The sequence below is a fragment of the Mustelus asterias genome, chromosome 5, assembly GCF_964213995.1.
Source record: "Mustelus asterias chromosome 5, sMusAst1.hap1.1, whole genome shotgun sequence".
Classification (NCBI taxonomy): domain Eukaryota; kingdom Metazoa; phylum Chordata; class Chondrichthyes; order Carcharhiniformes; family Triakidae; genus Mustelus; species Mustelus asterias.
In genome coordinates, this window is record NC_135805.1 from 18182640 (window position 1) to 18207979 (window position 25340).

The 25340-nt window shown below is 46.0% G+C and overlaps 1 protein-coding gene across 5 annotated transcripts in view; it reads right to left on the reverse strand.

Moving 5' to 3' along the window:
- Positions 1 to 8483: 8483 nt before the first annotated feature.
- Positions 8484 to 25340, reverse strand: part of kcnk5a (potassium channel, subfamily K, member 5a) — a 40503-nt gene continuing 23646 nt past the window's right edge. For all 5 annotated transcript variants that reach the window (XM_078212227.1, XM_078212226.1, XM_078212231.1 and 2 more), the window contains 4 exons: positions 16233 to 16344; positions 15915 to 16081; positions 14140 to 14308; positions 8484 to 12392 (listed from right to left, as the gene is read on the reverse strand). In XM_078212227.1, coding sequence (XP_078068353.1) covers positions 11539 to 12392; positions 14140 to 14308; positions 15915 to 16081; positions 16233 to 16344 — 1302 coding nt within the window. In that variant the 3' untranslated portion in view covers positions 8484 to 11538. The remainder of the gene's footprint in view (positions 12393 to 14139; positions 14309 to 15914; positions 16082 to 16232; positions 16345 to 25340) is intronic.

Genomic DNA, 25340 nt, shown 5'->3' on the forward strand with positions numbered 1-25340 from the left:
AGCACGGCCAATGCATCTAACCAGCACGTCTTTCAGACTGTGGGAAGAAACCGGAGCACCCGGAGGAAACCCACGCAGATACAGGGGGGGGAAAGGTGCAAACTCCACACAGACAGTGACCCAAGCCGGGAATCGAACCCTGGCACTGAGGGTGCTAATCACTGTGCCCGCGTGCCAACCCAGTGGGGGCCCTGGTGAGTGCAAGCTCGCTGTAAAAGAGTGGCAATGTCGCAAGATGAACGATCTTCTGCACACAGACAGTGACCCGAGGCTGGAATCGAACCCAGGTCCCTGGCGCTGTGAGGCAGCAGTGCTAACCATTGTGTCGCCCCCTTTAGGCTCTTGTCTGGCACTATGTTCAGTGATGAGTTTTGGTTTGGAAAATGTGCTGCTGCGTTATAGGACATAAAAAAACACAACATAGTCTGCCAGTGCATATTAATCCCACGTACTTCTCTTAATCCATCGCCTCAAACTGCTCCCCACCAGTGGCAGACATGTAATCACCAGTACTGAACCTTCACTTCATACAGTTCAACATACTTCTCCAGGCACAACATGCATTTGACTGATCAAAGTCTATTTCCACAGCTGTCGTCAATTGAATATGAAGACGTGACTGACAAATATGATGGTCTATACCATTTCAAACAATATTATGTCTCGTTCTTTGTTTCGGTTATTGCAAGGTCGGGCACTGGGTTTTTTTAAAAATAGCAGTCATGACCGTCCTCTTAAGTTTTCAGTCTCACTTTTAGTTTGAGAACAGTACAGGATAACAATTAATTTAAGCTGTGCTCTGCTAACCCCTTCCTTTTAAAGCATTCTGTGTTTATGGAGAGGGAGCTGGGGAAGGGGGTGGGGGTGTCTGCTGGTGGTGGGTGAGTGACGGAGAAAGTGAGGCAAGAACACAACTGCTAACTGGAGAGCTAAGTGCAAGTTGCAAAGGCCAACGAGTCTCTTTGTATGAATCACTTGTGGAGATTTGGTTTAATTAAGTACTTCAGACTCACAGTGCAGTTGGCTGCAGCAAGGAAACCACAAGCCAATTGTCTGTCTCTGTCAGGGGCTATTGTTGGCTTCTCAAAAGTTGCTGCCTGGGATATGAAAGGCTTCCTTTGGCTTAAAGGCCTTGAGGTCATTCCTCATCTTTACTTTGCTGCAATGAGATAGATTTTCATGAGTGCCTAAGGTTCAAAAAAATCTCATCCAAATGCTCAGAGTGAAAGGTCTTGAATGGAAGAAGGGCTGAAAGATTTGAATGCGATTTGTGTCAAAAGTAGTTAAATGTATCAGAGTTAAATATTGCCTCACCATCTCTTTTTAATTCGTGGGACCTGGGCATCACTGGCTGGCCAGCATTTATTGCCCATCCCTAGTCACCCTCAAACTGAGTGGCTTGCTGGGCCATTTCAGAGGGCAGTTGAGAGTCAACCACATTGCTGTGGCTCTGGAGTCACATGTAGGCCAGACCGGGTAAGGACAGCAGATTGTCTTCCCTGAAGGACATTAGTGAACCAGATGAGCTTTTCCAACAATCGGCAATGGTTTCATGGTCATCGGTAGATTTTTAATTCCAGATTTTTTTTATTGAATTCAAATTCCACCATCTGCCGTGGCGGGATTCGAACTCGGGTCCCCAGAACATTAGCTGAGTTTCTGGATTAACAGCAGATTGCGATAATATTACCTATCTACTGCTCCAATTTGCCCCTGTGAAAATGCTTTTCTCATAAGAAGCAATATATAAACAGGAAGAGAATATGAAAACAGAAAGATCATGACAGGACTGTTAAGTGGGTTGTCGATGTCGCTTGGTGGGACTAGGTGATAATTGTCTGAGCTGGATTTGTCTTGTGTTTGAGTTACCATGCCAACTTTTGGAAGATGGCACTATACTCGCCGCTGGTCAGTTGAATCTTTCCACCCAGCACCAAGCACACTGACCAGAAGCAGAAATGGCAAAACCAGCAGCTGTTCACAAACACTGCAAGGAGTGTGAGATCAGTATGCCATACCTGACCGCCCCCACCATAGAATCATAGAATGATTGTGGGGCAGAAGGAGGCCATTTGAGCTCTTGCCAACTCCCCACAAAAGACCAAAGACCATAAGACATAGGAGCAGAAGTATGCTCCTAGCTAGGGTAAACACGTTTCCCCCCGACACTAAGGGGTAATTTAGCATAGCCCATCAAACTTGCTCTCCAGCACGGTGGCACAGTGGTTAACACTGCTGCCTCACGGCCCCAGGGACATAGGTTCGATTCCCAGCTTGGATTACTGTATATGGAGTCTGCACATTCTCCCCGTCTCTGCATGGGTTTCCTCCGGGTGCTCTGGTTTCCTCCCACAGTCCAAAGATGTGCGGGGTTGATTAGAGTCATAGATTGGTATGCTAAATTGCCCCTTGAATGTCAAGGAGATTAACAGGGTAAATACACGGGGTTACGGGGATAGGTCCTGGGTGAGATTGCAGTCGGCGCAGGCTCGATGGGCCAAATGGGTTCCTTCTGCATTGTAGGGATTCGATGAGACGGAGAAATGTAAAATATTCTCCCCAGACAGGTGACATCAATTTGAAGATAGCATTAGAAAATGCTGCAATACATTCCGAATTAGAGTAGCACTTTTCTTCTAGTCTACACATTAGCTTGTCTTGGCTTAGACATCCCGTCTAAGTCAAAAGGCTGGAAAGTTCAATCCCCACTCAAGGGTTTGAACACATGATCGAAGATGATATTTTCACGAAGTGCTGTAGTGTTGCAAAGTAGATCTCATGACAATGTTCAAAGGTGTTTGTCCTGGTACCTTGCCCAATACTTATTGCTCAACCACCCTCACTAAAACAGATTAACTAATCTGTTGCAGTAATACCTCATTGGCTACAAAGCATTTTGGCACTCAGCTGAGGTTATGAATGCCATTAGATAAGTTTTGAGTTTTTCCACTTGTGGTGCATTATACTTTTTGAATAGAATATCTGCTTTTAAAATCATAGTGACAAGACACAGCGGTAAAAGCATTCAGGAAAAACTAAATAGTGCCTGACTCAAGAAGGGCGGTACGGTGGTTAGCATTGCTGCCTCACAGCGCCAGGGACCAGGGTTCAATTCTGGCCTCGGGTCACTGTCTGTGTGGAGTTTGCACTTTCTCCCCGTGTCTGCGTGGGTTTCCTCCGGGTGCTCCAGTTTCCTCCCACACTCCAAAGATGTGCGGGTTAGGTGGATTGGCTATGCTAAATTACCCTTTAGTGTCGGGGGAAATGTGTTTACCCTAGCTAGGGTAAACACGTGGGGTTACAGGGATAGGGTTTGGGTTGGATTGTTGTCGGTTCAGACTCAATGGGCCGAATTTTGCACGGCAGGAATTCGATGATTCTATGACTAAACCAAAGATCCAGTCATCATAGATAGCCGTCATTCCAGGTTCTCCCTCTTCCCCTTGAACCTGCACCAAATTGTAAAAATCTGGAGAAAGTCTGAGGTTCCCAGTGCAGAATGCTATCCGAGTAGGACCAGGCCTTCCAGCTTGACAAGTTGTATCTTACACTCCATCTACCCACCTTTGGTTCTGTGATCTGCTATATAGCCTGGCTTCACAAAAATCATTCTGGCTCAATCTCAAACCCGTCAATTAACCTCCTGGTGGGAAAGGGAAAGAGCTCTGAAGCTCCACAATTATTCACTTTGGTTGTAAGAAAAGTAGAACCTTTTTTTAAAAGAACAAAGAAAAGTATAGCACAGGAACAGGCCCTTCAGCCCGCAAAGACTGTTGATCATGATGCCCTAACTAAACTAAAAAAACCTTCTGTCCTTACCCAGTCTGTATCCCTCTATCCCCTCCCTATTCATGCACCCATTCAGATACCTAGAATTATAGAATCTCGGCCCATTGCGTCTGTACCAACCAAAATTCCACCCAGGCTCTATTCCCGTAACCCCACACATTTACCCTGCTAATTCCCCTGACACTACGGTCAATTTGGCATGGCTAATCAACCTAACCCGCACATCTTTGGACTGTGGGAGGAAACCGGAGCACCTGGAGGAAACCCATGCAGACACGGGGAGAAAGTGCAAACTCCATACAGTGACCCAAGACCGGAATTGAACCTGGGTCCCTGGCGCTGTGAGGCAGCAGTGTTAACCACTGTGCCACCATGCCACCCATTGGGGCTCACCAGATTACCACCCTGAGCACACTCTGGAATGTGCACCCACCAAGGTGCATGTGTCTGTGATGGTGGAGGGTTTAGGACCCATCTGGTGGAGGTCCCTCATCCCCCTTTCAGTTTCGGTCTCCAAAATTAAGGCCATAAAGTAGGTGGAAAAGGAAATGTTCACTAAATAGGCCCCCGGGCTGAGGGTATTGACTCATTATGGGCCACTGAGCAAATTGGGCCTACATTCACTGGAGTTTAGGAGGAGTGGTGGTCTCATTGAAACTAACAAGATTCTGAAAGAATAGACACAGAGGCTGTTTCCAATGGTCGGCATATTTGAATCATAGGAGGCACAGCCTCAGGATAAAGGGAAAAAATCATTTAGGACAGGTGAGGATAAATTACTTTGCTCAAAGGGTTGTGAATCTTTGGAATCCTCACCCCAGTGGGTTGGGAATGCTCCATTGTTGAATACCTTACCAGCTGAGTCGCAGAGATTTTGGCTCCTCAGGGAATTATGGAGAGTGGGCAGGAAAGTGGAATTGAAGCCCAACATCGGCCATGATCGTACTGAAATGTGGAGTACGCTTGCTGAGCCATATGGGCTACAGGCACTGCTATTTCTCATGTTCGTAAAACAGCAGGAATAGATCATAAGATCCTTCAAACAAGCTCTTCATTCAGTAAGATGTGTGATATCCTACCCTTCAATTCTACTTTCATAGAATTCCTACAGTGGCAGAAGGAGGCCATTCGGCCCATCGAGTCTGCACTGACAACAATCGCACCCAGGCGCTATCCCCATAACCCCATGCATTTACGCTGCTCGTCCCCCAACACTAAGGCCGGAATTTTACTGCCTCAGAGAACAGAAATCTCCGTTGGCCTCGGGCAGGATTTCATGACCTTGCCCGAGCAAGGCCTTAAAATCCTGCTCGTAGCGGCAATTTAGCATGGCCAATCCACCTAACCCACACATCTTTGCTACTGTGGGAGGAAACTCGAGCACATCCACATGGACACGGGGAGAACATGCAAACTCCACACAGTCACCCAAAGCCAGAATCGAACCCGGGTCCCTGGCATTGAGAGTCTGCAGTGCTGACCACTGGGCCACCGTGCCATCGCTATTCCTTTCCCACCCTATCCCCATATTCCTTGATCCTATCATGTAAAGAACTGCTTTCTGATATCACTCTATGATTGATCCAGCTCTGACGTTATGGATTGAAGAGACAGTAAGAGGTCAAAGAAGAATAAATTGTGTTGCAAAGTCTCGGCAAGTCAGACAACATCTGTGGAGAGCTATACAGTTAACATAGAACATAGACATAGAACATAGAACAGTACAGCACAGAACAGGCCCTTCGGCCCACGATGTTGTGCCGACCTTCATCTGAAACCAAGATCAAGCTATCCCACTCCCTACCATCCTGGTGTGCTCCATGTGCCTATCCAATAACCGCTTAAATGTTCCTAAAGTGTCTGACTCCACTATCACTGCAGGCAGTCCATTCCACACCCCAACCACTCTCTGTGTGAAGAACCTACCTCTGATATCCTTCCTATATCTCCCACCATGAACCCTATAGTTATGCCCCCTTGTAATAGCTCCATCCACCCGAGGAAATAGTCTTCAGAACCCTACCTTTGACCCTGTAATCCACATTTAAATTAGTCCGACCAAAATGAATCACCTCACATTTATCAGGGTTAAACTCCATTTGCCATTTTTCAGCCCAGCTTTGCATCCTATCTATGTCTCTTTGCAGCCTACAACAGCCCTCCACCTCATCCACTACTCCACCAATCTTGGTGTCATCAGCAAATTTACTGATCCACCCTTCAGCCCCCTCCTCTAAGTCATTAATAAAAATCACAAAGAGCAGAGGACCAAGCACCGATCCCTGTGGCACTCCGCTAGCAACCTGCCTCCAGTCCGAAAATTTTCCATCCACCACCACCCTCTGTCTTCGATCAGATAGCCAGTTACCTATCCAATCGGCCAACTTTCCCTCTATCCCACACCTCCTTACTTTCATCATAAGCCGACCATGGGGGACTTTATCAAACGCCTTACTAAAATCCATGTATATGACATCAACCGCCCTACCTTCATCAACACACCTAGTTACCTCCTCAAAAAATTCTATCAAATTTGTGAGGCACGATTTGCCCTTCACGAATCCGTGCTGAACCCTACCTTTGTGGGGGTAGGGCCTGGGTGGGATTGTGGTCGGTGCAGTCTCGATGGGCCGAATGGCCTCCTTCTGCACTGTAGGGTTTCTATGATTCTATGATTCTATGACTATCCCGGATTAATCCGCATCTTTCTAAATGGTCGTAAATCCCATCCCTAAGGACCTTTTCCATCAATTTACCAACCACCGAAGTCAGACTAACCGGTCTATAATTACCAGGGTCATTTCTATTCCCTTTCTTAAACAGAGGAACAACATTTGCCACTCTCCAGTCCTCTGGCACCATCCCCGTGGACAGCGAGGACCCAAAGATCAAAGCCAAAGGCTCTGCAATCTCATCCCTCGCCTCCCAAAGAATCCTAGGATACATTTCATCAGGCCCAGGGGACTTATCGACCTTCAGTTTATTCAAAACTGCCAAGACATCCTCCCTCCGAACATCTATTTCCTCCAGCCTATTAGCCTGTAACACCTTCTCTTCCTGAAAAACATGGCCCCTCTCCTTGGTGAACACTGAAGAATAGTATTCATTCATCACCTCGCCTATCTCTACTGATTCCATACACAAGTTCCCACCACTGTCCTTGACCGGCCCTAACCTCACCCTGGTCATTCTTTTATTCCTCACATAAGAGTAAAAAGCCTTGGGGTTTTCCTTGATCCGACCCGCCAAGGACTTCTCATGTCCCCTCCTAGCTCTCCTCAGCCCCTTTTTCAGCTCATTCCTTGCTAACTTGTAACCCTCAATCGAGCCATCTGAACCTTGTTTCCTCATCCCTACATAAGCTTCCCTCTTCCTTTTCACAAGACATTCCACCTCTTTTGTGAACCACGGTTCCCTCACTCGGCCATTTCCTCCCTGCCTGACAGGGACATACCTATCAAGGACACCCAGTATTTGTTCCTTGAAAAAGTTCCACTTTTCATCAGTGCCTTTCCCTGACAGTTTCTGTTCCCATCTTATGCCCCCTAATTCTTGCCTAATCGCATCATAATTACCTCTCCCCCAATTGTAAGCCTTGCCCTGCCGTCCGGCCCTATCCCTCTCCATTGCAATAACAAAAGACACAGAATTGTGGTCACTATCTCCAAAGTTCTCTCCCACAACCAAATCTAACACTTGGCCCGGTTCATTTCCCAGTACCAAATCCAATGTGGCCTCACCCCTTGTTGGCCTATCCACATATTGTGTCAGGAAACCCTCCTGCACACACTGCACAAAAAGTGCCCCATCCAAACTATTTGACCTACAAAGGTTCCAATTAATATTTGGAAAGTTAAAGTCCCCCATGACAACTACCCTGTGACCCCCACACGTATCCACATCTTCAGGTCAATGGCCTTTCTTCAGAATGCATTTCTTTTTTGTTTTTATTTCAGGTGTCCAGCATCTGCAGTATTTTGCTTTTGTGTTAGGTAAATGAAGTAGTAGGGGCGGTATGGTGGCACAGTGGTTAGCACTGCTGCCTCAACGTCAGGGACCTGGGTTCAATCCCAGCCTCAGGTGACTGTGTGGAGTTTGCATGTTCTCCTCCGGTTGCTCCGGTTTCCTCCCACACTCCGAAGTGCAGGTTAAGTTGATTGGCCATACTAAATTGCCCCATTGTGTCAGGGGGACTAGCAAGGTAAATGCGTAGGGTTATGGGGATAGTGCCTGGATTGTTGTCAGTGCAGGCTCGATGGGCCGAATGACCTCTTTCTGCACTGCAGTGATACTATGAAATGATCTTGTAGAAACTGAAGCGGGTAAAACATGACAGTGTTGCTGAAAAAGAGACGTTTTGTCAAAACTTTTCATCTTGCACTCATCTGGACAATTGAAAGAATACCAATGTAAAGGTGCATGCTCCATGGCCATGCCTCTACCAGAGTCCACTTATCAACCAATCAGCACTCTCTTCTCGCACAGTACAAATCTGTTATTTCCCCTGACAATGATGTTCTTACGATTGTCCTGATGAGTGAGAGATGAAAAACTTCTACAAAATGCCTCGTTATTTCAGCAATACTCATTTCTGTACTATGAAACAATTATTTACATTCCACAATATTAAAGACCTGGGAGAGCTTTAGAGGTTTCTTTGTTTTAAACAAGGCCGCTAAGACATTTGGTATTGTACATATAAAAAAATTTATTTACATTCCGAAATGAACATAGAAATAAATTAGGTCCACAATTTACAGAGAAGCATAAAGGACGGCACTTAATACAAGACATTTCCAGGAATAAATACAACAATCAGGCTTCTGGAGTTCAACAGTTTTTCAATACATGGAGTGACACAGTGAAAGGAACAGCTTTTATCTCTTCCTTTACCTATAAAAAGTTTTAACCTTTGACACTAACCCGCCTTGAGGAAGTGTGTACAATGCAAATTTACCTTCTTGAGCATATCAGCGGGGAAAAGAGAGATAAACCCAATGCTAACTCTTCAATCTCGACAGTTCATAGACTAATACCAATTAGGCAATCCTGCCTCTCGCTGCTCCCATTATTTTGTTTTTCTCCCAAATTCTGCTTCAAATAAAAGTAAGAAGTCTCACTGCACCAGGTTAAAGTCCAACAGGTGCTACCAAATACACCTGTTGGATTTTAACCTGGTGCTGTGAGACTTCTTACTGTGCCCACCCTAATCCAACACCGGCATCTCCACATCAAATAAAAGGGAGGGGCATTTCCAAGCTCATTACCAGGCGATCAATGCTTGGCAGTGAACTTATAGCAATAACATGCCGGCTGCATGGAGTTTCTGCTCTCAATAGTTTACGGCAACCATTGAGCTTTATCGTGAGGTGACACAGCCCCTACTCTGTAATGGACTTCCAGCATTCGACATGGGGTCAGGTTCTGGCTGCCTTTAAGCAGGGAGGTCTAAACATTCTACATGTTTCTAGCAGACGCGAGGGCGGGGAATGTCTTCTTGAAGGAAAGGAGAGGTTTGGCCAGGGTTAGCCGAGCTGTTCGTTGCCTTTGTTTCTCTGTAAGGAATTTCCATAACAAGCGCATCCCCACCTAACCCACCAGATAAAATGGGGCCAGTGCGCCTTACGTGCGAACATGGTTGTTAAACCATACTGTGCAAGAGAGAGAGACACACAAATGAGATATCCTTCAGTGGAGTCATCTGTAACTTAAATTAATAGAACAACCAAGTGGGGTGTGTGTTCTATGGAATATCCAAAATGATCTCCACTTGTTAAAAATTGAGACTGATGAAGACAACAAATAAAAACTTTTTAAAACTTCTATAATCTTCAATATCATCCAGCTCCTTCAAGTCATAATGAAGCTTTAAAAATACATCAATGCCTGACCATATCATTCCCTGGACAATAGTGCAGTATTTCCTCAAAGGAAATAGCAGCCTATTAAGAATGGGAACCTTCAATGGTTATCGACCTTCGGTAAAACAAGGTAAATCTGGAGAGGTGACCTTGACTCCTCGAGCACAACCCCCACCTCAGTCAGGGCAAGGTTCCTCACCGGGAACCTTGCCTTGCAGATTTTATGGTCTTAGTACCTTCAAGCCACTGTGCCACTTATGAGAAATATTCCCACCAATCCAAAAACAGAAGAGAGTAGCCTGCGATCAGTGGGACACAGATGTCACAATCGTCTTTTTCTCCCCTCAGGCTATCTTAGCCCACAAGAGGAAAAGCACAACTAAACTCAAGCTCCAGCAGTTAGTTCCATTCCTTTAACCGATATATTCTTTGGAGTAGAAAAAAAACAACCCCAGTAACAAATGAGTATCAGCGATAATGTGCCTGTAGTGATCATGTCTTTGCGACACGCTTGGGGCCGAAGTAAATGTACCATAGCCAGGTGCTTAGCCTGAATTCATTGCCCATTTTTCGACTCACAGCTACCCACCTGTCACTGAATTGCGTACCAGGTTGGTAATACATGTAAACAATTAAGTGCCAAAAAAATAAATTGCAGTTTCCACTGGTAAAGTTTGTCGCATCTGATCAAATGACCCTGCAACAGGATGGAGAACAAGAAAGGTGCAATGGCTCATTCGCACCACTATTTATAAGTTAAAATATGTGGAGGGGATAGAAGAGGGGGTTGGGATGGGGGGGTTACAAAAGAGAAAGAAGGATCTCGATCTCGCGACTTCATCGTAAGCTACTTCCTGTGCTTATCACCAGGTTTTGTCTGCAATCTCATCACTTCAGATCGAAAAGCGTATGGAAAACACTGCTTGGCTTAGCCGGCCGTTTCCAGCTGCTTTTCTTTTGGATTCCGTATCGGATAACCAAGCCTGATAAACTTTTGTCTCTGGAGTATTTAACGTTTTAAAGTTAAAGTTTTTTGAAAAGTCACAAAGGCAGAAATATATACAAAAATATATACAAGAGTCACTCATAAGGTGCAGGTCATAATCAAGGATCGGTGGCTGCATTGTGGTGACCAGGACAGGGATTTGGCATCATGCAGCAGCCTGGAAATTTGTGCACTAACTGCACAATACATGATTTTGCATGAATAAGTCCCAGAGGCAATGTAAGTGGCATTTTCTCAGCAATAAATCACATCGCTGAAACAAGTCACTTGTACTTGCCGTAAGCCACAAGTTCCCCCACCCCCACTCTCTCAAGCAGCAAAAAAAAAGAGAAATCGAGCTCTCTGAATTTTCCATTTGTACATCGTTGAATCTGGGTCAGAAGGAAAGCTTCTGTGCCAGTGCGGCCTTGAAAAGACTTGGAACTAAAAGCGACTGTCTTGTTTAACGTCTACAGTTCCTGGCTCAAAAATAAAAGCTTAAAAAGGGGTTTTTTTTTCAAGAAGGAAAGCTTCAAAAAGAAGCAAAAAAAGTCACAGTATATAAATGAGCTCTTTCAATCTCTGGAAATGTTTTCGTTTTTGTCACAGTTTCCATCCCAGTCAACATTTGTGCTGGAAATGTTGCTCTCCAGCTCTCCTATTTAGAAGAGGAATGCTTCTTTTCCAGCTAAGGCCTCTTGTCTTTGTTTTGAAGTGGGAAAAAATAAAGGATTGTGCTTGTGTCTTGGAGGTGTTTTGACTGTACAGCCAAGTGTCATTAGCAGCTCCTCCAAACCAACAGGGGAGTGTCTGTTCACCTGTCCACTTTTTGCTCAGGTCCTAGCGCCGAATGAACAAAGCGGGACCAGGAAGTTTGGAGAGGAGAGTCCCGGGCGCCTTTGGTTATATCACCACTTCAACATTGTGTACCTTGTTGTTGTGCACTTTATTGTATCCGTTCATCAGCTGCTCATAGTCAGGTGGACTTCCCAGCATGCACGTCTGGAAGCCTGGATGGACGGCGTCCGGTGTCAGCACCAGGACGTCGGACTCTTCCTCGTCCACCATGTTCTCATCCAGCGACAGCTCCATCTTCTCATCGTCGCTGAGCAGGTTTTGCTCGTCTATGAATCGGATGTTGACGTTCTCAAAGAACAGCGGTGGGCGGGCGCGCGTATCCCACACCGAACAATCTTCTCGGGCGGTTTTGTCCAGTTGGTTCTCTTGCATAGTGCAGTCTGCCGGAGAGTTCAGATCTTTTCCTTCATTCAGCGGTACGGTAATCTCGGTGTCTTCAATGGCAGGTAGATTGGGTGGCTCGTAACAGAACCTTCTCAAGCCTATTCTTCTCAGCTGAACGGCCCCAGGTTTACCGTTCCCCTCCTCCTTCGGTGTGGGCTTGGCAGGGACCTGAACACCCAATAGTTTGCTGCTGTTGTTCTTCAAAGTCTTTGAGCCAATCTGCTTGATGAGATCATTGTAGCTCTCTTGCTTCTTCGAAAGGAAGCGAAAGATGTTTACCTCGGTGGAGTCTGACATTTTGGAGTCCGACATTTTAGAGTCGAGAGGCTTGGCGTTCGACACATTTACCACAGATTCCTTCATTCGCTTCCGCCGTTTCTTGATGGCTTTGTGCGCCTGGACAAACATGCTAACCTTCCAGTTGAAGAAAAGGGAAAGCCATGCCAGACCCAAGTAGATCCACAGCTCCACAAAGTATCGGTAAAGGATATGGTAGTTTGCGTTTGGGTCCACACCTATGGAAAAAGTGTACAATTAAAAATTGTTGTAGCTACGCAACTGAAAATCAAAGAAAGGTCATGTCAAATGGACATAAAGTGAAGAAGATTCACCCAAATCTATGGTATCAATTGTGACGAATTCATTTCATTTGTACACAGATTGGGGGAGGTGATGGCCTAGTGGTATTATCACTGGACTATTAATCCAAAAACTTAGCTAATGTTCTGGCAGCCAGGTTTGAATCCCGCCACGGCAGATGGTGGAATTTGAATTCAATACAAAAAAAAAATCTGGAATTAAGAATCTACTGATGACCATGAAACCATTGTCGATTGTCGGAAAAACCCACCTGGTTCACCAATGTCCTTTAGGGAAATAAATTTGCTGTCATTACCTGGTCTGGCCTACATGTGACTCCAGAGACACAGCAATGTGGGTGACTCTCAACTGCCCTCCAAGGGCAACTAGAGAAATAAACGCTGGCTAGTCAGCAAGGCCCATGTCCCATGAATGACTAAAAATGTTAAATGATTTTATTCTTGCTGTTTTTGTTTGATTTCTTGGTCTGGTTAGGCCACATGCCCCTTGGCATTAAGTCAGTTGGAACATCCTGACTCAAACGCTCTACAACTGCTGACTGGTGGGGTAGATAAGAGCAGTCCAGTAATGGTTCTTCCCTTTAATTCTCCCCTCTGGAGAGAAACCTCAGAAAGAAGGAAGTGAAAGGGGAATGAGGAAGAGGAGTGAAATTTTACAAAAGTCTAACCACTATTTCGTGCATATCAGAAAGATCATAGGCTGAGGTCCAACTTTTTTTAAAATTCAATATAAGCTGGTTGCCCTTGGAGGGCAGTTGAGAGTCAACCACATTGCTTTGGCTTTGGAGTCACATGTAGGCCAGACCATCTTCAGCCCCAGCAATTCTGCTTCCCCGTTTTACCAAAACCAAAGGAACGTGTGATATTTAAAGAGCTAAGTGCGACAGGATCTTTACCTTGCCATGGCCAGAGTCTTGGTGGCACAGTGGTTAGCACTGCTGCCTCACAGCGCCAGGGACCGGGGTTCAATTCCAACCACAGGTCACTGTCTGTGTGGAGTTTGCACATTCTCCCTGTGTCTGTGTGGGTTTCCTCCGGGTGCTCCAGTTTCCTCCCACAGTCTGAAGATGTGTGGGTTAGGTGGATTGGCCACGCTAAATTCTCCCATAGTGTCAGGGGGATTAGTAGGGTAAATACATCGGGTTACAGGGATAGGGCCTGGTGGGATTGTTGTTGGACGGACCGAATGGCCTTTATCCTGCACTGTCGGAATTCTATGATGACACTGCTCGTAGCAAATGATCCATTCATTCTTGCCTTGGCCCATTTGTAGGGTTCTTTTCTCAGTGTGCTAAAAGCAGGAAATATTTGCAGGCACTTGTTCTGTTTCACATGGAACAAAAGTGACTACCACTCTGGAGCATGCCCACTGGAAGAGTTCCAGCTTAAGCAATCGATGTTGCAGATTAATATAAGCTTGTGTACTACATTGGTTGTGTTACAACAGCGGGTAGTGGGGAGCCGAGTCCTACTGGGTTCTTGCTCCATGATTTGTGACAGAAGACACTGTTGTAAAGAGCCATGCAGAGCAGACATTTTCAAACAAAAGTGTCTTCGTGCTCAAGTCTCACCATCATTTCAAACTTCAAATTTATTTGATCTGAAAGCTAGTTCTATGCCCGTAACCCAATAAGAGGCAACTTAATCAGAAAACGACTCTTACCTGCCACAAAATCCCCAAATCCGATGGTGGAGATTGTGATGAAAGAGTAATACAAGCCTTCAATGTACGACCATCCTTCAGTCACCATGAAGACAAAGGGTGGTATTACCAGGTGCACCAGCACACCCCAAACAATGAAAATAACCGTGCAGGTTATCTGGGCCTTCCGCTGTTCAATGAAAGGATGAAACAGAGCGTTAGGACAAGGACAGAATGGTGCGACTTCCCACAACAGCAATACTTCAACAAGGTCACATTGCTTATAAGTGGGCCGGAATTCCCCGGCCGTTCACACCCCGCCGCGGCTGCAAGAGAAGGCGGAGAATTTGGCGCTCAGCCAAATCTCCGTTCACTACAGTGAGACTCCTGCGACCTAAACAGCCAGGGAATCCCGCTCCAGGTTTTCCATCATTTAAACTCCAATTTTGATTCATGGCTTTGTGCCAAGAAAGTCAATTTTACCCTATCCTCTCTTTTTACAAATGCGGTTTAACTATGATAGATGGGTTTGCTATTTGGATCAGTTGATAACACACTTGACTTTGAGTCAGGCTGCTGTAAATTCAAGGCCAACTCCGGTGGCACAGTGGTTAGCACTGCTGCCTCACAGCACCAGGGACCCAGGTTTCATTCTGGCCTCGGGTGACTGTGTGGAGTTCGCACATTCTCCCCATGTCCGCGTGGGTTTCCTCCGGGTGCTCCGGTTTCCTCCCATAGGTCCAAAGGTGTGCGGGTTAGATGGATTGGCCATGCTATATTGTCCCTTAGTGTCAGGGGAACTAGCTAGGGTAAATGTGCAGGGTTATGGGGATAGGGCTTGGGTGGGATTGTGGTCGGTGCAGACTCGATGAGTCGAATGGCCTCCTTCTGCACTGTAGGATTCTATGATTCTCACGGCGCCAGAGACCTGGGTTCAATTCCCGGGCTTGGGCCACTGTCTTTGCAGAGTCTGCATGTCCTCTCTGTGTCTGTGTGGGTTTCCTCCAGTTTCCTCCCACAGCCCACGCTAAATTCTCCCTCAGTGTATCCAAATAGGCGCCGGAGTGTGGTGACCAGAGGATTTTCACAGTAGCTTCATTGCATACTTGTGACACGAATTTAAAAAAAATAAACTTATAAACTTAAAAGACTTGATCGTACAATCTGGCCACAGTATTTTGTGCAGTTCTGAAGGTGTACGACACTGTCAGAGGTGCCATCTTTCAGGTGAGGTCTCAAACCGAGACCCTGTCTGTGTTCTCAGGTAGGTGTAAAATACTGTATAGCATCCTTTGCAGAAGGGCAGGGAAGTTCCGCCCGGGATCTCGGCCAATATCTATCCGTCAACTATCACCAAAACTGATGATCTGGCCTTATCGCTGTTTGTGGGATCTGGCTCCACAAAATAATTGGTGGCTGTGTTCCCCACATAACAACGCACCATCCTCAAAAAATAATTAATTGACTGTAAAAGTGGTTTGTGGCGTCCTCGAGCCATTACAAGCATTAAATCAGTGCAAGTATTCCTTTCCAGTCAGATTCTGTCCAAACAAACAGACAGTTGACTAAGGTCAATAGATAAGGATCAGGAGGGAGAAACCCAGCAGATGTTTTTTGTGGCATGATCTTAATTTTGTGGGCTGTGGCTCAGGCACAATACTTTTCTTCCAGCAGTGTTCTTTCAGCAATAAATCGTTTACCAATCTTACACGGATTCTTCCCTCTACTCCTGTTGGAAGTTACTTGGAATTTCAAATGCCAGGAACGAAGAGGAAATAATAGCAGACGCTCCTTACCGGACTCACGCCTTTCCTGGTCAGGGCTTCACCCAGTTTCTTGGCCCGTCCTCCGAAAAACTTCCCCAGAGCACTGATCCAGGAGAGACAGAGCGGAGTGCCAAACAGCCCATAGAAGATGCAGAAGAGGCGTCCCTGCGAAGTCTTGGGAGCAATGTTTCCATACCCTGTCATCACCAGAGGTGAGGGGAGCAGAAGAGAGGGAGAGAGAGAGAGTGGGTGGGGGGGAAAAAACAGAGAGAACACGATAAATGATCCAATCCGATAGTGGGATCGCCTCGTGATATTCAGATCTGCTGCTGGTGAGAGGTGACTTACCGATTGTGGTGATAACCGTTGCAGCAAAGATAACCGCATTGGGCCAGTTCCAGTTGTTGAAGGTCTTATTACCGGTGATGGTCACGCCTTGTCCAGCAGCTTGTTCGACAGTCTGCAAACACAGAAAGCAGGGAAATTTATTAAGTCAGCTTCAAGTTAGAGCCCTCACAGACTCCTCCCTTCCACCCTCACCGTCACAATGCAACGAATTGTTGCAGCATGAAGATACACCCCTGGTTCTCCCCACCCCTGAAGTGTTTCATTCAACATGCCTGGGAATCATATGTTTTTGTACCATCATAAAAGTTCATTTAAAAACAGAACATTCTTGAGGGGGGGATAAATGTGCTACATAGTGTGTATCCGAGAATGTGAGGAGGCGCTGGGTTCAACCCATGGATTTGGCTTTTTTTTCTATTCATTCATGAGACATGGGCGTCGCTGGCTGACCAGCACTTATTGTGCATCTCTAATTGCCCGCAAGCAGTCAACCACATTGCTGTGGCTCTGGAGTTACAGGTAGGCCAGACCAGATAAGGATGGCAGATTTCCTTCCCTAAAGGACACTAGTGAACCAGATGGGTTTTTCCCGACAATGGTTTCATGGTCACGAGTAGATTTTTTTATTGAATTCAAATTCCACTAGCTGCTGTGGCGGGATTCGAACCCAGGTCCCCAGAACATTAGCTGAGTTTCTGGATTAATGGTCAAGCGATAATACCACTAGGCCATTGAGAAGGTCCGTTGACCTCAGGCAGGATTTTATGGTCTCGAGACGAGTGAGGCCATAAAATCCCGCCCTGTGTCTATAGTCAGTGGCTGAGTACTTATGGATGGCGAATGTTTCTCCTGTCCCAGTGGTGCTCAATAATCAAATGACATGCCGCTGCCATCACTTCACAACATGCCTTTACCATGTAGCACCATTCATCTCAAGATACTTCACAGCTAAAACGTTGCATCAAAAAATGCCACCACATACATAGAATCCCATCGAATCCCTACAGTACAGAAGGAGGCCATTAGGTCCATCGAGTCTGTACCTACCATAATCCCACCCAGGCCCTATTCCCATAACCCTCATTTACCCTGCTAATCCCCATGACACTAGGGTCAATTTATCATGGCCGATCAACCTAACCCGCACATCTTTGGACTGTGGGAGGAAACCAGAGCACCCGGCGCAAACCCACGCGGACACGGGGAGAATGTGCAAACTCCACACAGACAGTGACCCAAGGCTGGAATCGAACCCGGGTCCCCAGCGCTGAGAGACAGCAGTGCTAACCACTGTGCCACCGTGTCACCCTCAGTACAGTGAAAGAATGAGAGAGAGAGAATGACAAAGCAGGACAGAGAGGCAGAGGCACACACACAAAGCACACAACACAGGGAGAAGCTGCAGGGATCAACACAGAATCAGCAGGGACGCAAGGCATGTTTGTTTTCTTTTGAATTGGAACGGTGGCCAAGGGTTAATAATAGAAATCATTACCGTCAGAATTTGCGGCAATGCAGATGGCAACAGCAATTTCAAAAGAGCAAGAAGGGCCCGCAGACCTGGTGAGTCTGCAAGAGAGCGATTTAATTATAGGTGCACAGTTATAGCGCGCACAGTTCAGAAAACAGGAAGCTGCCTCTTCAGTCTGCTCAATGCTGCACTTTGGAAGAGAATGGGCAACATTAATTTGGCAGAGGGATTTGATACTAATTCAGCAGGTGATCATTACACACTCAGCACAACAAAGCAGTCACTTGGCACTTTGCGTGAATGTTTATGGTTGAAGACCAGCCTGGTGGCGCCGTCAGAGTTTTGACTGAACTCCTGTTATTGCAGTTTCCAAAAACCATCAATTTATTTTTGTGCTAAAGAACAACATATTCAAAAGTGGTGTTCCTCTACCCGCCACAACAATGGACACCCCCCACTCACCAATCTTCCCCCTCCCCCACCCCACAATTCCCTCCCCCCCCCCCCCCCCCCCCCCCCCCCCACCACCACCAACCAGTGAGAAAAGCTCACTCGACTCCTTTGTTTCCGAATGATTGCAGAAGCAGAGTGAACGTGAATGTTGGGTCGCTGGAGAGCATCGCCACCACATCAAACTCTGCCCACAAGGTTTGCAGGAAGTGGTTCTGCCTGCTGCCCTCCAATCCAACGGTTTTGAAAACATCACAAATATTCCTCCAGTCCCTGAGCTCGGTACACAGCAGTGGAGTGTTCTGTGCTGCAGCGTCATTCCAGGGACCAAGTGGAGAGTTGGCAATTTTATCCCTCCCCCCACACCCCCCTCCCCATCCACCTCCATATCCCCATCCCCTTCAACATTAGGTGAATCGGTCATGATAAATTCTCTCCCTCAGTGTACCCGAACAGGCGTCAGGGGGTGGCGGCTAGGGGCTTTTTACAGTAATTTCATTGCAATGTTAATGTAAGCCTACTTGTGACTTTAAAATAACCTCCACGCAGACACCTAACCAAGAGTCAAGCCAAAGGCCTTCTCAAAACAAGATGGTGTGCATCTTGCTGTGTTTTGCTACATCTCTACTGGAAACACAGATAACCCAGTTTGTGAACAAACAGATAGCAGCAGCTGGAGACCTACCCCAATAACACTTTACCATGTGCTCCGGCTTATCTTAACAGCCAGGCATCGTGCTGTAATCTCCTTTAAATTCAGCAAGGCACACATGAGCCTGCAAAATAAATACTACATTTCCACCCTGGCTTGTTTGGCAGAACATTTAGAAGTTTCTATAATGTGAGGCAACTTTGCAAAGACCTGTTCATTTTGTAGTGTGAAAAGTTATTGACCCATTGACTTTAGACAAAGAGTTTGAATGTGTGTTTGTCGACAATGGTTGGTACATGCCCCAGGCCTATGTCCAGCCGACCAGGGTTGTTTTACGAAAAATTTATTTTAATTAAACATTATAATGTTATTGAAATAAAAGCACAAAGAATTTGTGTTGGAATAAATCAAATCAAGAAGACAGAGATGGCAGTGCTGGCTATAAACAGGGACTAAAAAGGTAAGGAGGTCAGGAGCAGTTTTCCCATACAACTGTGACCTAAAGGAAGATTGGACATGTGGACTTATAGAAGCCCAAAAAAAGTACTGCACGGGCCTGATCTTGGACAAATGATGCATGGACATGCAAAAAAGACAGGTTGCACCAATAACTAAATTTAAACGGGAACATTGGTCCTTTAAGTTTTCTTATAGTTCACATTTTAAAGACTTTCGCTGGAACATTAGTCTTTTCAGAAGCTGGTGAAATATCTTATTTGAGAGGAATAGACAAAATTAGATTATACTGTTTCTCCATTTGAGACAGAATGAGACTTTGTGGAATCGCTACATGGAAAGACAAGTCATAACAAGGCAACTAAAAACGACCCAAGATACTTCACTGGAAAGCTAAAGAAAACACTCTTGCTTTCAGGTATATTTTCAGGTCACAAGATGTAGCTAAGCAAAGTGGTTGAGGCAACATTTTTAAATTCAACAGAAGAGCAAGTCAAAGGACTGAAGGCTGCCAAGAGCATGCGTTGAAAGTATTCTGTTAAACAGGGTGCAATGGGATTGCGATTAAGAGTGATTTACACAGGACAATTGGTTTCTGCCTGACTGCCGCGAGCAATGGGAGAATAGGTTGTCATTTTAGACGGACCAGCTCAAAATAGGCAAAAGGTCACTTCCAAACAAACCGACCTTGTGACTAGAGTTATGCAGTGCTCAGTGACAAAATTCCATCGTAACTGCAGTTTGAAAACATTTCTTCCAGTTCCCGTGATTTTGCGATGGACACACGTGACACTTGCATTGCTGTTAATTAAGTTAGTTTTAAAACATAAAAATGTCTAAAAAGGTCCCTCCTTTCCACTTTGACTGTGAACATGCTTATCTGCACCAAAAGCAGCTCCAGCAGTGATAAGGATGCACCATTTTGACAGGGGAACGACCATCACAAGAAATGACTGCAGTTGAGAGGAAATTTCATAAGAGTACACCGCTCACATCGAAACGGCAACTGCTCAAGGAAGGAAGCACATCTCATTTTGCAATTAAAGGACAAAGCTTTTCCAATTTATTTGGAGCATTTAGAAACACACTGTTTAAAAAAAAAGTCATGCGGATGTTAAAAAAAAAAACAGTATTGATAGGAATTAACTCCAACACGGTTCAACACATTTACAAAAAGAAGACAGTGACTGGGTGCCTCCACCAAGCCTTTTACAGTCAGAGAGGTTTACAGCATGGAAACAGTCCCTTCCACCCAACTTGTCCATGCCGCCCTTTTGTTTTAACCACTAAGCTAGTCCCAATTGCCCACGTTTGGCCCATATCCCTCTATACCCATGTAACTGTCTGAGTGCTTTTTAAAAGGCAAAATTGTACCCGCCTCTACTACTACCTCCGGCAGCTTATTCCAGACACTCACCACCCTCTGTGTGAAACAATTGCCCCTCTGGGCACTTTTGTATCTCTCCCCTCTCACCTTAAACCTATGCCCTCTAGTTTTAATCTCCTCTACCTTTGGGAAAAGATGTTGACTATATAGTTGATCTATGCCCCTCATTATATTATTGATCTCTATAAGATCACCCCTGAGCCCCCTACACTCCAGGGAAAAAAGTCCCAGCCTATCCAGCCTCTCCTTATAACTCAAACCATCAAGTCCCGGTAGCATCCTAGTAAATCTTTTCTGCACTCTTTCTAGTTTAATATCCTTTCTATAATAGGGTGACCAGAACTGTACACAGTATTCCAAGTGTAGGCTTACTAATGTCTTGTACAATTTCAACAAGAATTACTTTGAAGTGCAATAGTCACTAGTGGAATGTAGAGAGCTCCCTAAAACAACAATGTGAGAATGACCCCATTAACTTGTGATGTTAACCGAGGGATACTTTTGGTCAAGACACCAAAATGTATAACCTCGGAGAATGCCTCTACTCTTCGTGCCATGGGCATCTTTTACATTCCCTTGAGAGTGTGGACAGGGCCACAGTTTAAACATATCATCTGAAAGTGCAGCACTCTCAGTACAGTGATGGATCATCGGCCTTGAGTTTTGCACTCAGGACTTGAACCCAGAACTCTGTCACTCAGTGGTTAGAGTGTTACCAACTGAGCCACACCTGACACTCAAAGGCAGGTGTGCAGAAGAGTCAGCTTAACTCAGCACCGGGACTGAACGGGAGGAAGAGTTTCCCAGTGTCACTGGGCATAAGCGTTCTTCCCACTCAATCCCCAATAACTTGGGAAAATTAAACCGCCAGTGCGATAGTGAATAGAAGGAAGCTTGCCAATGTTCTGCACCAATAATCAGTCTAGCACTTATCTCGTTAAAACTCAAGCTGTTCCCCTGCACACACCTGGAGGTCCCGAAACCTTGGCTTTTGGTTAACGTTTAGCCAAAGTCTCGGGACCTGAACTGTGTCCCTGCAAAGAAGAGAGAGGACAAGGGCAAGGACTCTTTGGCAAGACAGAAAACCAAGGCCCTGTCTCAGGCAAACATGAAAGATCCCATGGCAATATTGGGGGGTGGGGGGGGAAGAGAGTGTAGTTCACCTTGCTGCCCCGACCAGTTTATTCTTTCACTAAATAATAGTGCAGGTGACTACATTTCAAAAACGCCTCATTGGCTTTGAACTGCTTCAGAATACAGGTTTTGAAAGGCACTATTTCATCCAGGAAGAATGAAAGAAAACTAATACACTTACATGCTCAAGACATTAAATCCATGGCCTTTTAAACCACCTTTTTTATTCATTCATGGGACATGGACTTCGCTGGCTTGCATTTATTTCCCATCCCTCGTTGCCCTTGAACTGAGTGGCTTGCTGGGCCAGTTCAGAGGGCAGTTGAGAGTCAACCACATTGCTGTGGACCTGGAGTCACATGTAGGCCAGACTGGGTAAGGACGGCAGATTTCCATCCCTAAAGGACCATCCCTTTGTGAACCAGATGAGTGTTTCCGACAATCGACAACGGTTTCATGGTCATCAGTAGATTCCAGATATTTTTATATTGAATTCAAATTCCACCATCTGCCATGACAGGATTCGAACCCAGGTAAAATCATAGAATCCTACAGTGCAGAAGGAGGCCATTCGGCCCATCGAGTCTGCAGCGACCACAATCCCACCCAGGCCTTATCCCCATAACTCAACATATTTAACCCACTAATCCCTCTAACTTACGCATCCCAGGACACTAAAGGACAATTTAGCATGGCCAATCCACCTAACCCACACATCTTTGGATTGTGGGAGGAAACCGGAGCACTCGGAGGAAACCCACACAGTCACGGGGAGAATGTGCAAACTCCACACAGACAGAGACCCAAGCAAGGAATCGAACCTGGGTCCCTGGCGCTGTGAGGCAACAGTGCTAACCACTGTGCCACAGTGCCACCCAAATCCCCAGAGCATTAGCTGAGTTTCTGGATAAATAGTCCAGCGATAATACTACTCAGTCACTGCCTGCTCTTTTGAGCCCAAGTTGACACAAACAGAAGAAAGTATATCTAAGTGAGGCAAAAGATCAGCCAAGATAGTACTGAATGGCGGAGCAGGCTCAGAAGGCTGAATGGCCTGCTCCTGCTCCTTATGTTCTGATTCTTGGGATTTCAGAAAAAAGTGTAAATGGTAGCACTGTGACATTTCCATAGTCCCTCTGAACATACTCAGGAGCACAGTTACAGGTTCAACTAACAGGTCGTGCAAACTGCACTGCTCTGACTTGTATATCGTCAGGCTGGCAGATGTGATGGTGATAGTGAATGTCACAGATCACAGCACAGTTAAAGTCTATCTGCTTTAAAGAAACTTATCCCGAAACATAACGATACGGAGGTCCTAAATAACAACGCTGTTTACCAAGGGCTGCGTTCAAGGTGGGTAAGAGTAATACAAATCTGCTAACTGCCATGGGATCACAATCAAAAGGTTACAGGGGGGGAGCTTTCTTTTAAAACAATCGCAAGCAACAAGTACAATTTTTAAAATCTATCTCAGCCTCTAAAGGGGATTGTGAAGGCAGTGGAACTTTCCATGAAAGTCACAGGCTCCCTCCCAGTCTGGATAGACAGCTAACAAAAACACACACACTAAAGCAAATGTATCTGGCAACACAGAAACTCGATAATCACTTACAAAAAATGGCTGCAAGACTGGGGTCGCAGAGAACACACAGTCTTTGTATGGATAAAGAAGCAAAACTGAATTTCTGCCCCATGACTCAGCAATCACAATCACTTATCAGCATCTGCAGCAAATAAAATGCCTTTTTAATGCAGTAAGACACCAGTGTTAATAAACACAGACATCCAAATTGCTCAACCGTTGGAGAAGTCCTACATTGTTAATTGTACTTGTAAAAAATCAATACACAATCATGCACGTACACAAATATACGGACAGGTACACATACATAGAGGCACGCATGCGCACGCGCACGCGCACACACACACACACACACACACACAGAGGTACACATGGGCACACAGGCACGCATGTACACACACACACAGGCACGCATGTACACACACACAGGCACGCATGTACACACACACACAGGCACGCATGTACACACACACACAGGCACGCATGTACACACACACACAGGCACGCATGTACACACACACACAGGCACGCACGTACACACACACACAGGCACGCACGTACACACACACACAGGCACGCACGTACACACACACAGGCACGCACGTACACACACACACAGGCACGCACGTACACACACACACAGGCACGCACGTACACACACACACAGGCACGCACGTACACACACACACAGGCACGCATGTACACACACACACAGGCACGCATGTACACACACACACAGGCACGCATGTACACACACACACAGGCACACATGTACACACACACACAGGCACGCATGTACACACACACACAGGCACGCATGTACACACACACACAGGCACGCATGTACACACACACACAGGCACGCATGTACACACACACACAGGCACGCACGTACACACACACACAGGCACGCATGTACACACACACACATTTTTCATATTGCCTTACTAGCCTCAAATGTTTTTTTCTTTTATTGGGAAGCAGGATTCCCCTGACAGATGTGCTCTCTGTACGGCTCACACATGCTTTCCTCGGTCTCTCCAATGCAACCTTCAGGTATCCCAACTCCCACAGGGTGACCTGGCCAAGATCAGACTGCAAGATTCTCAGCCTGGCAGATTCCACCCTCTGACCAGTAGAGAAACATTTCTGGAATTTTGCTTTGGGATTTTTTATGAATTCCTAATTAGTACTTACGTGATAAAAACTTATGTTTACCATACCCCATTCGAGACACCAAAAATCCTGCCTGTATGCCTTGGAACCCTGAGGTAGTCATAAATTAGTCAGCAAAGGATAGATTTGGAAAGTTCTGGTAAATCAATTAGAGTCGCTTGCGTTCTTCAACTAAATAACAACATAGGCCTTTGATGGGCAACCTGCAGCCCGGGGCCACATGTGGCCCATCTGGGTTCTGAGTGTGGCCCACGAGACAGTCTGCTGATTGTTGTCAATGTGCAGTGTTGCTTCATTCTACTGATTTATGCCCGCATAGTTTTTTTTTGTACTGATACGACTGAAGTGATACGCTCATAAAGCAAAGGCAAGTGAAGTGAGGGACATACTGATTGCTCACAACATTGACCGTGAGAGATGTGCCCTCCCTCTGCCTCTAAAATGTCAATGTTTCTTTTGTTTTTACCATTTGAAGTCGATGACGTTTCCAAGTAAGGCTTACATTAACACTGCAATGAAGTTACTGTGAAAATCCCCCAGTGATCACACTCCGGCGCCTGTTCGGGTACACCGAGGGCGAATTTAACATGGCCAATGCGCCTGACCAGCACGTCTTTCGGACTGTGGGAGGAAACCGGAGCACCCGGAGGAAACCCACACAGACACGGGGAGAGCGTGCAGACTCCGCACAGACAGTGAACCAAGCGGGAATCGAACCCTGGCAGTGCGAGGCAGCTCTGGCTTTATTCTCCCTCCACAGATGCCGTCAGACCTGCTGAGATTCTTCCAGCATTTTC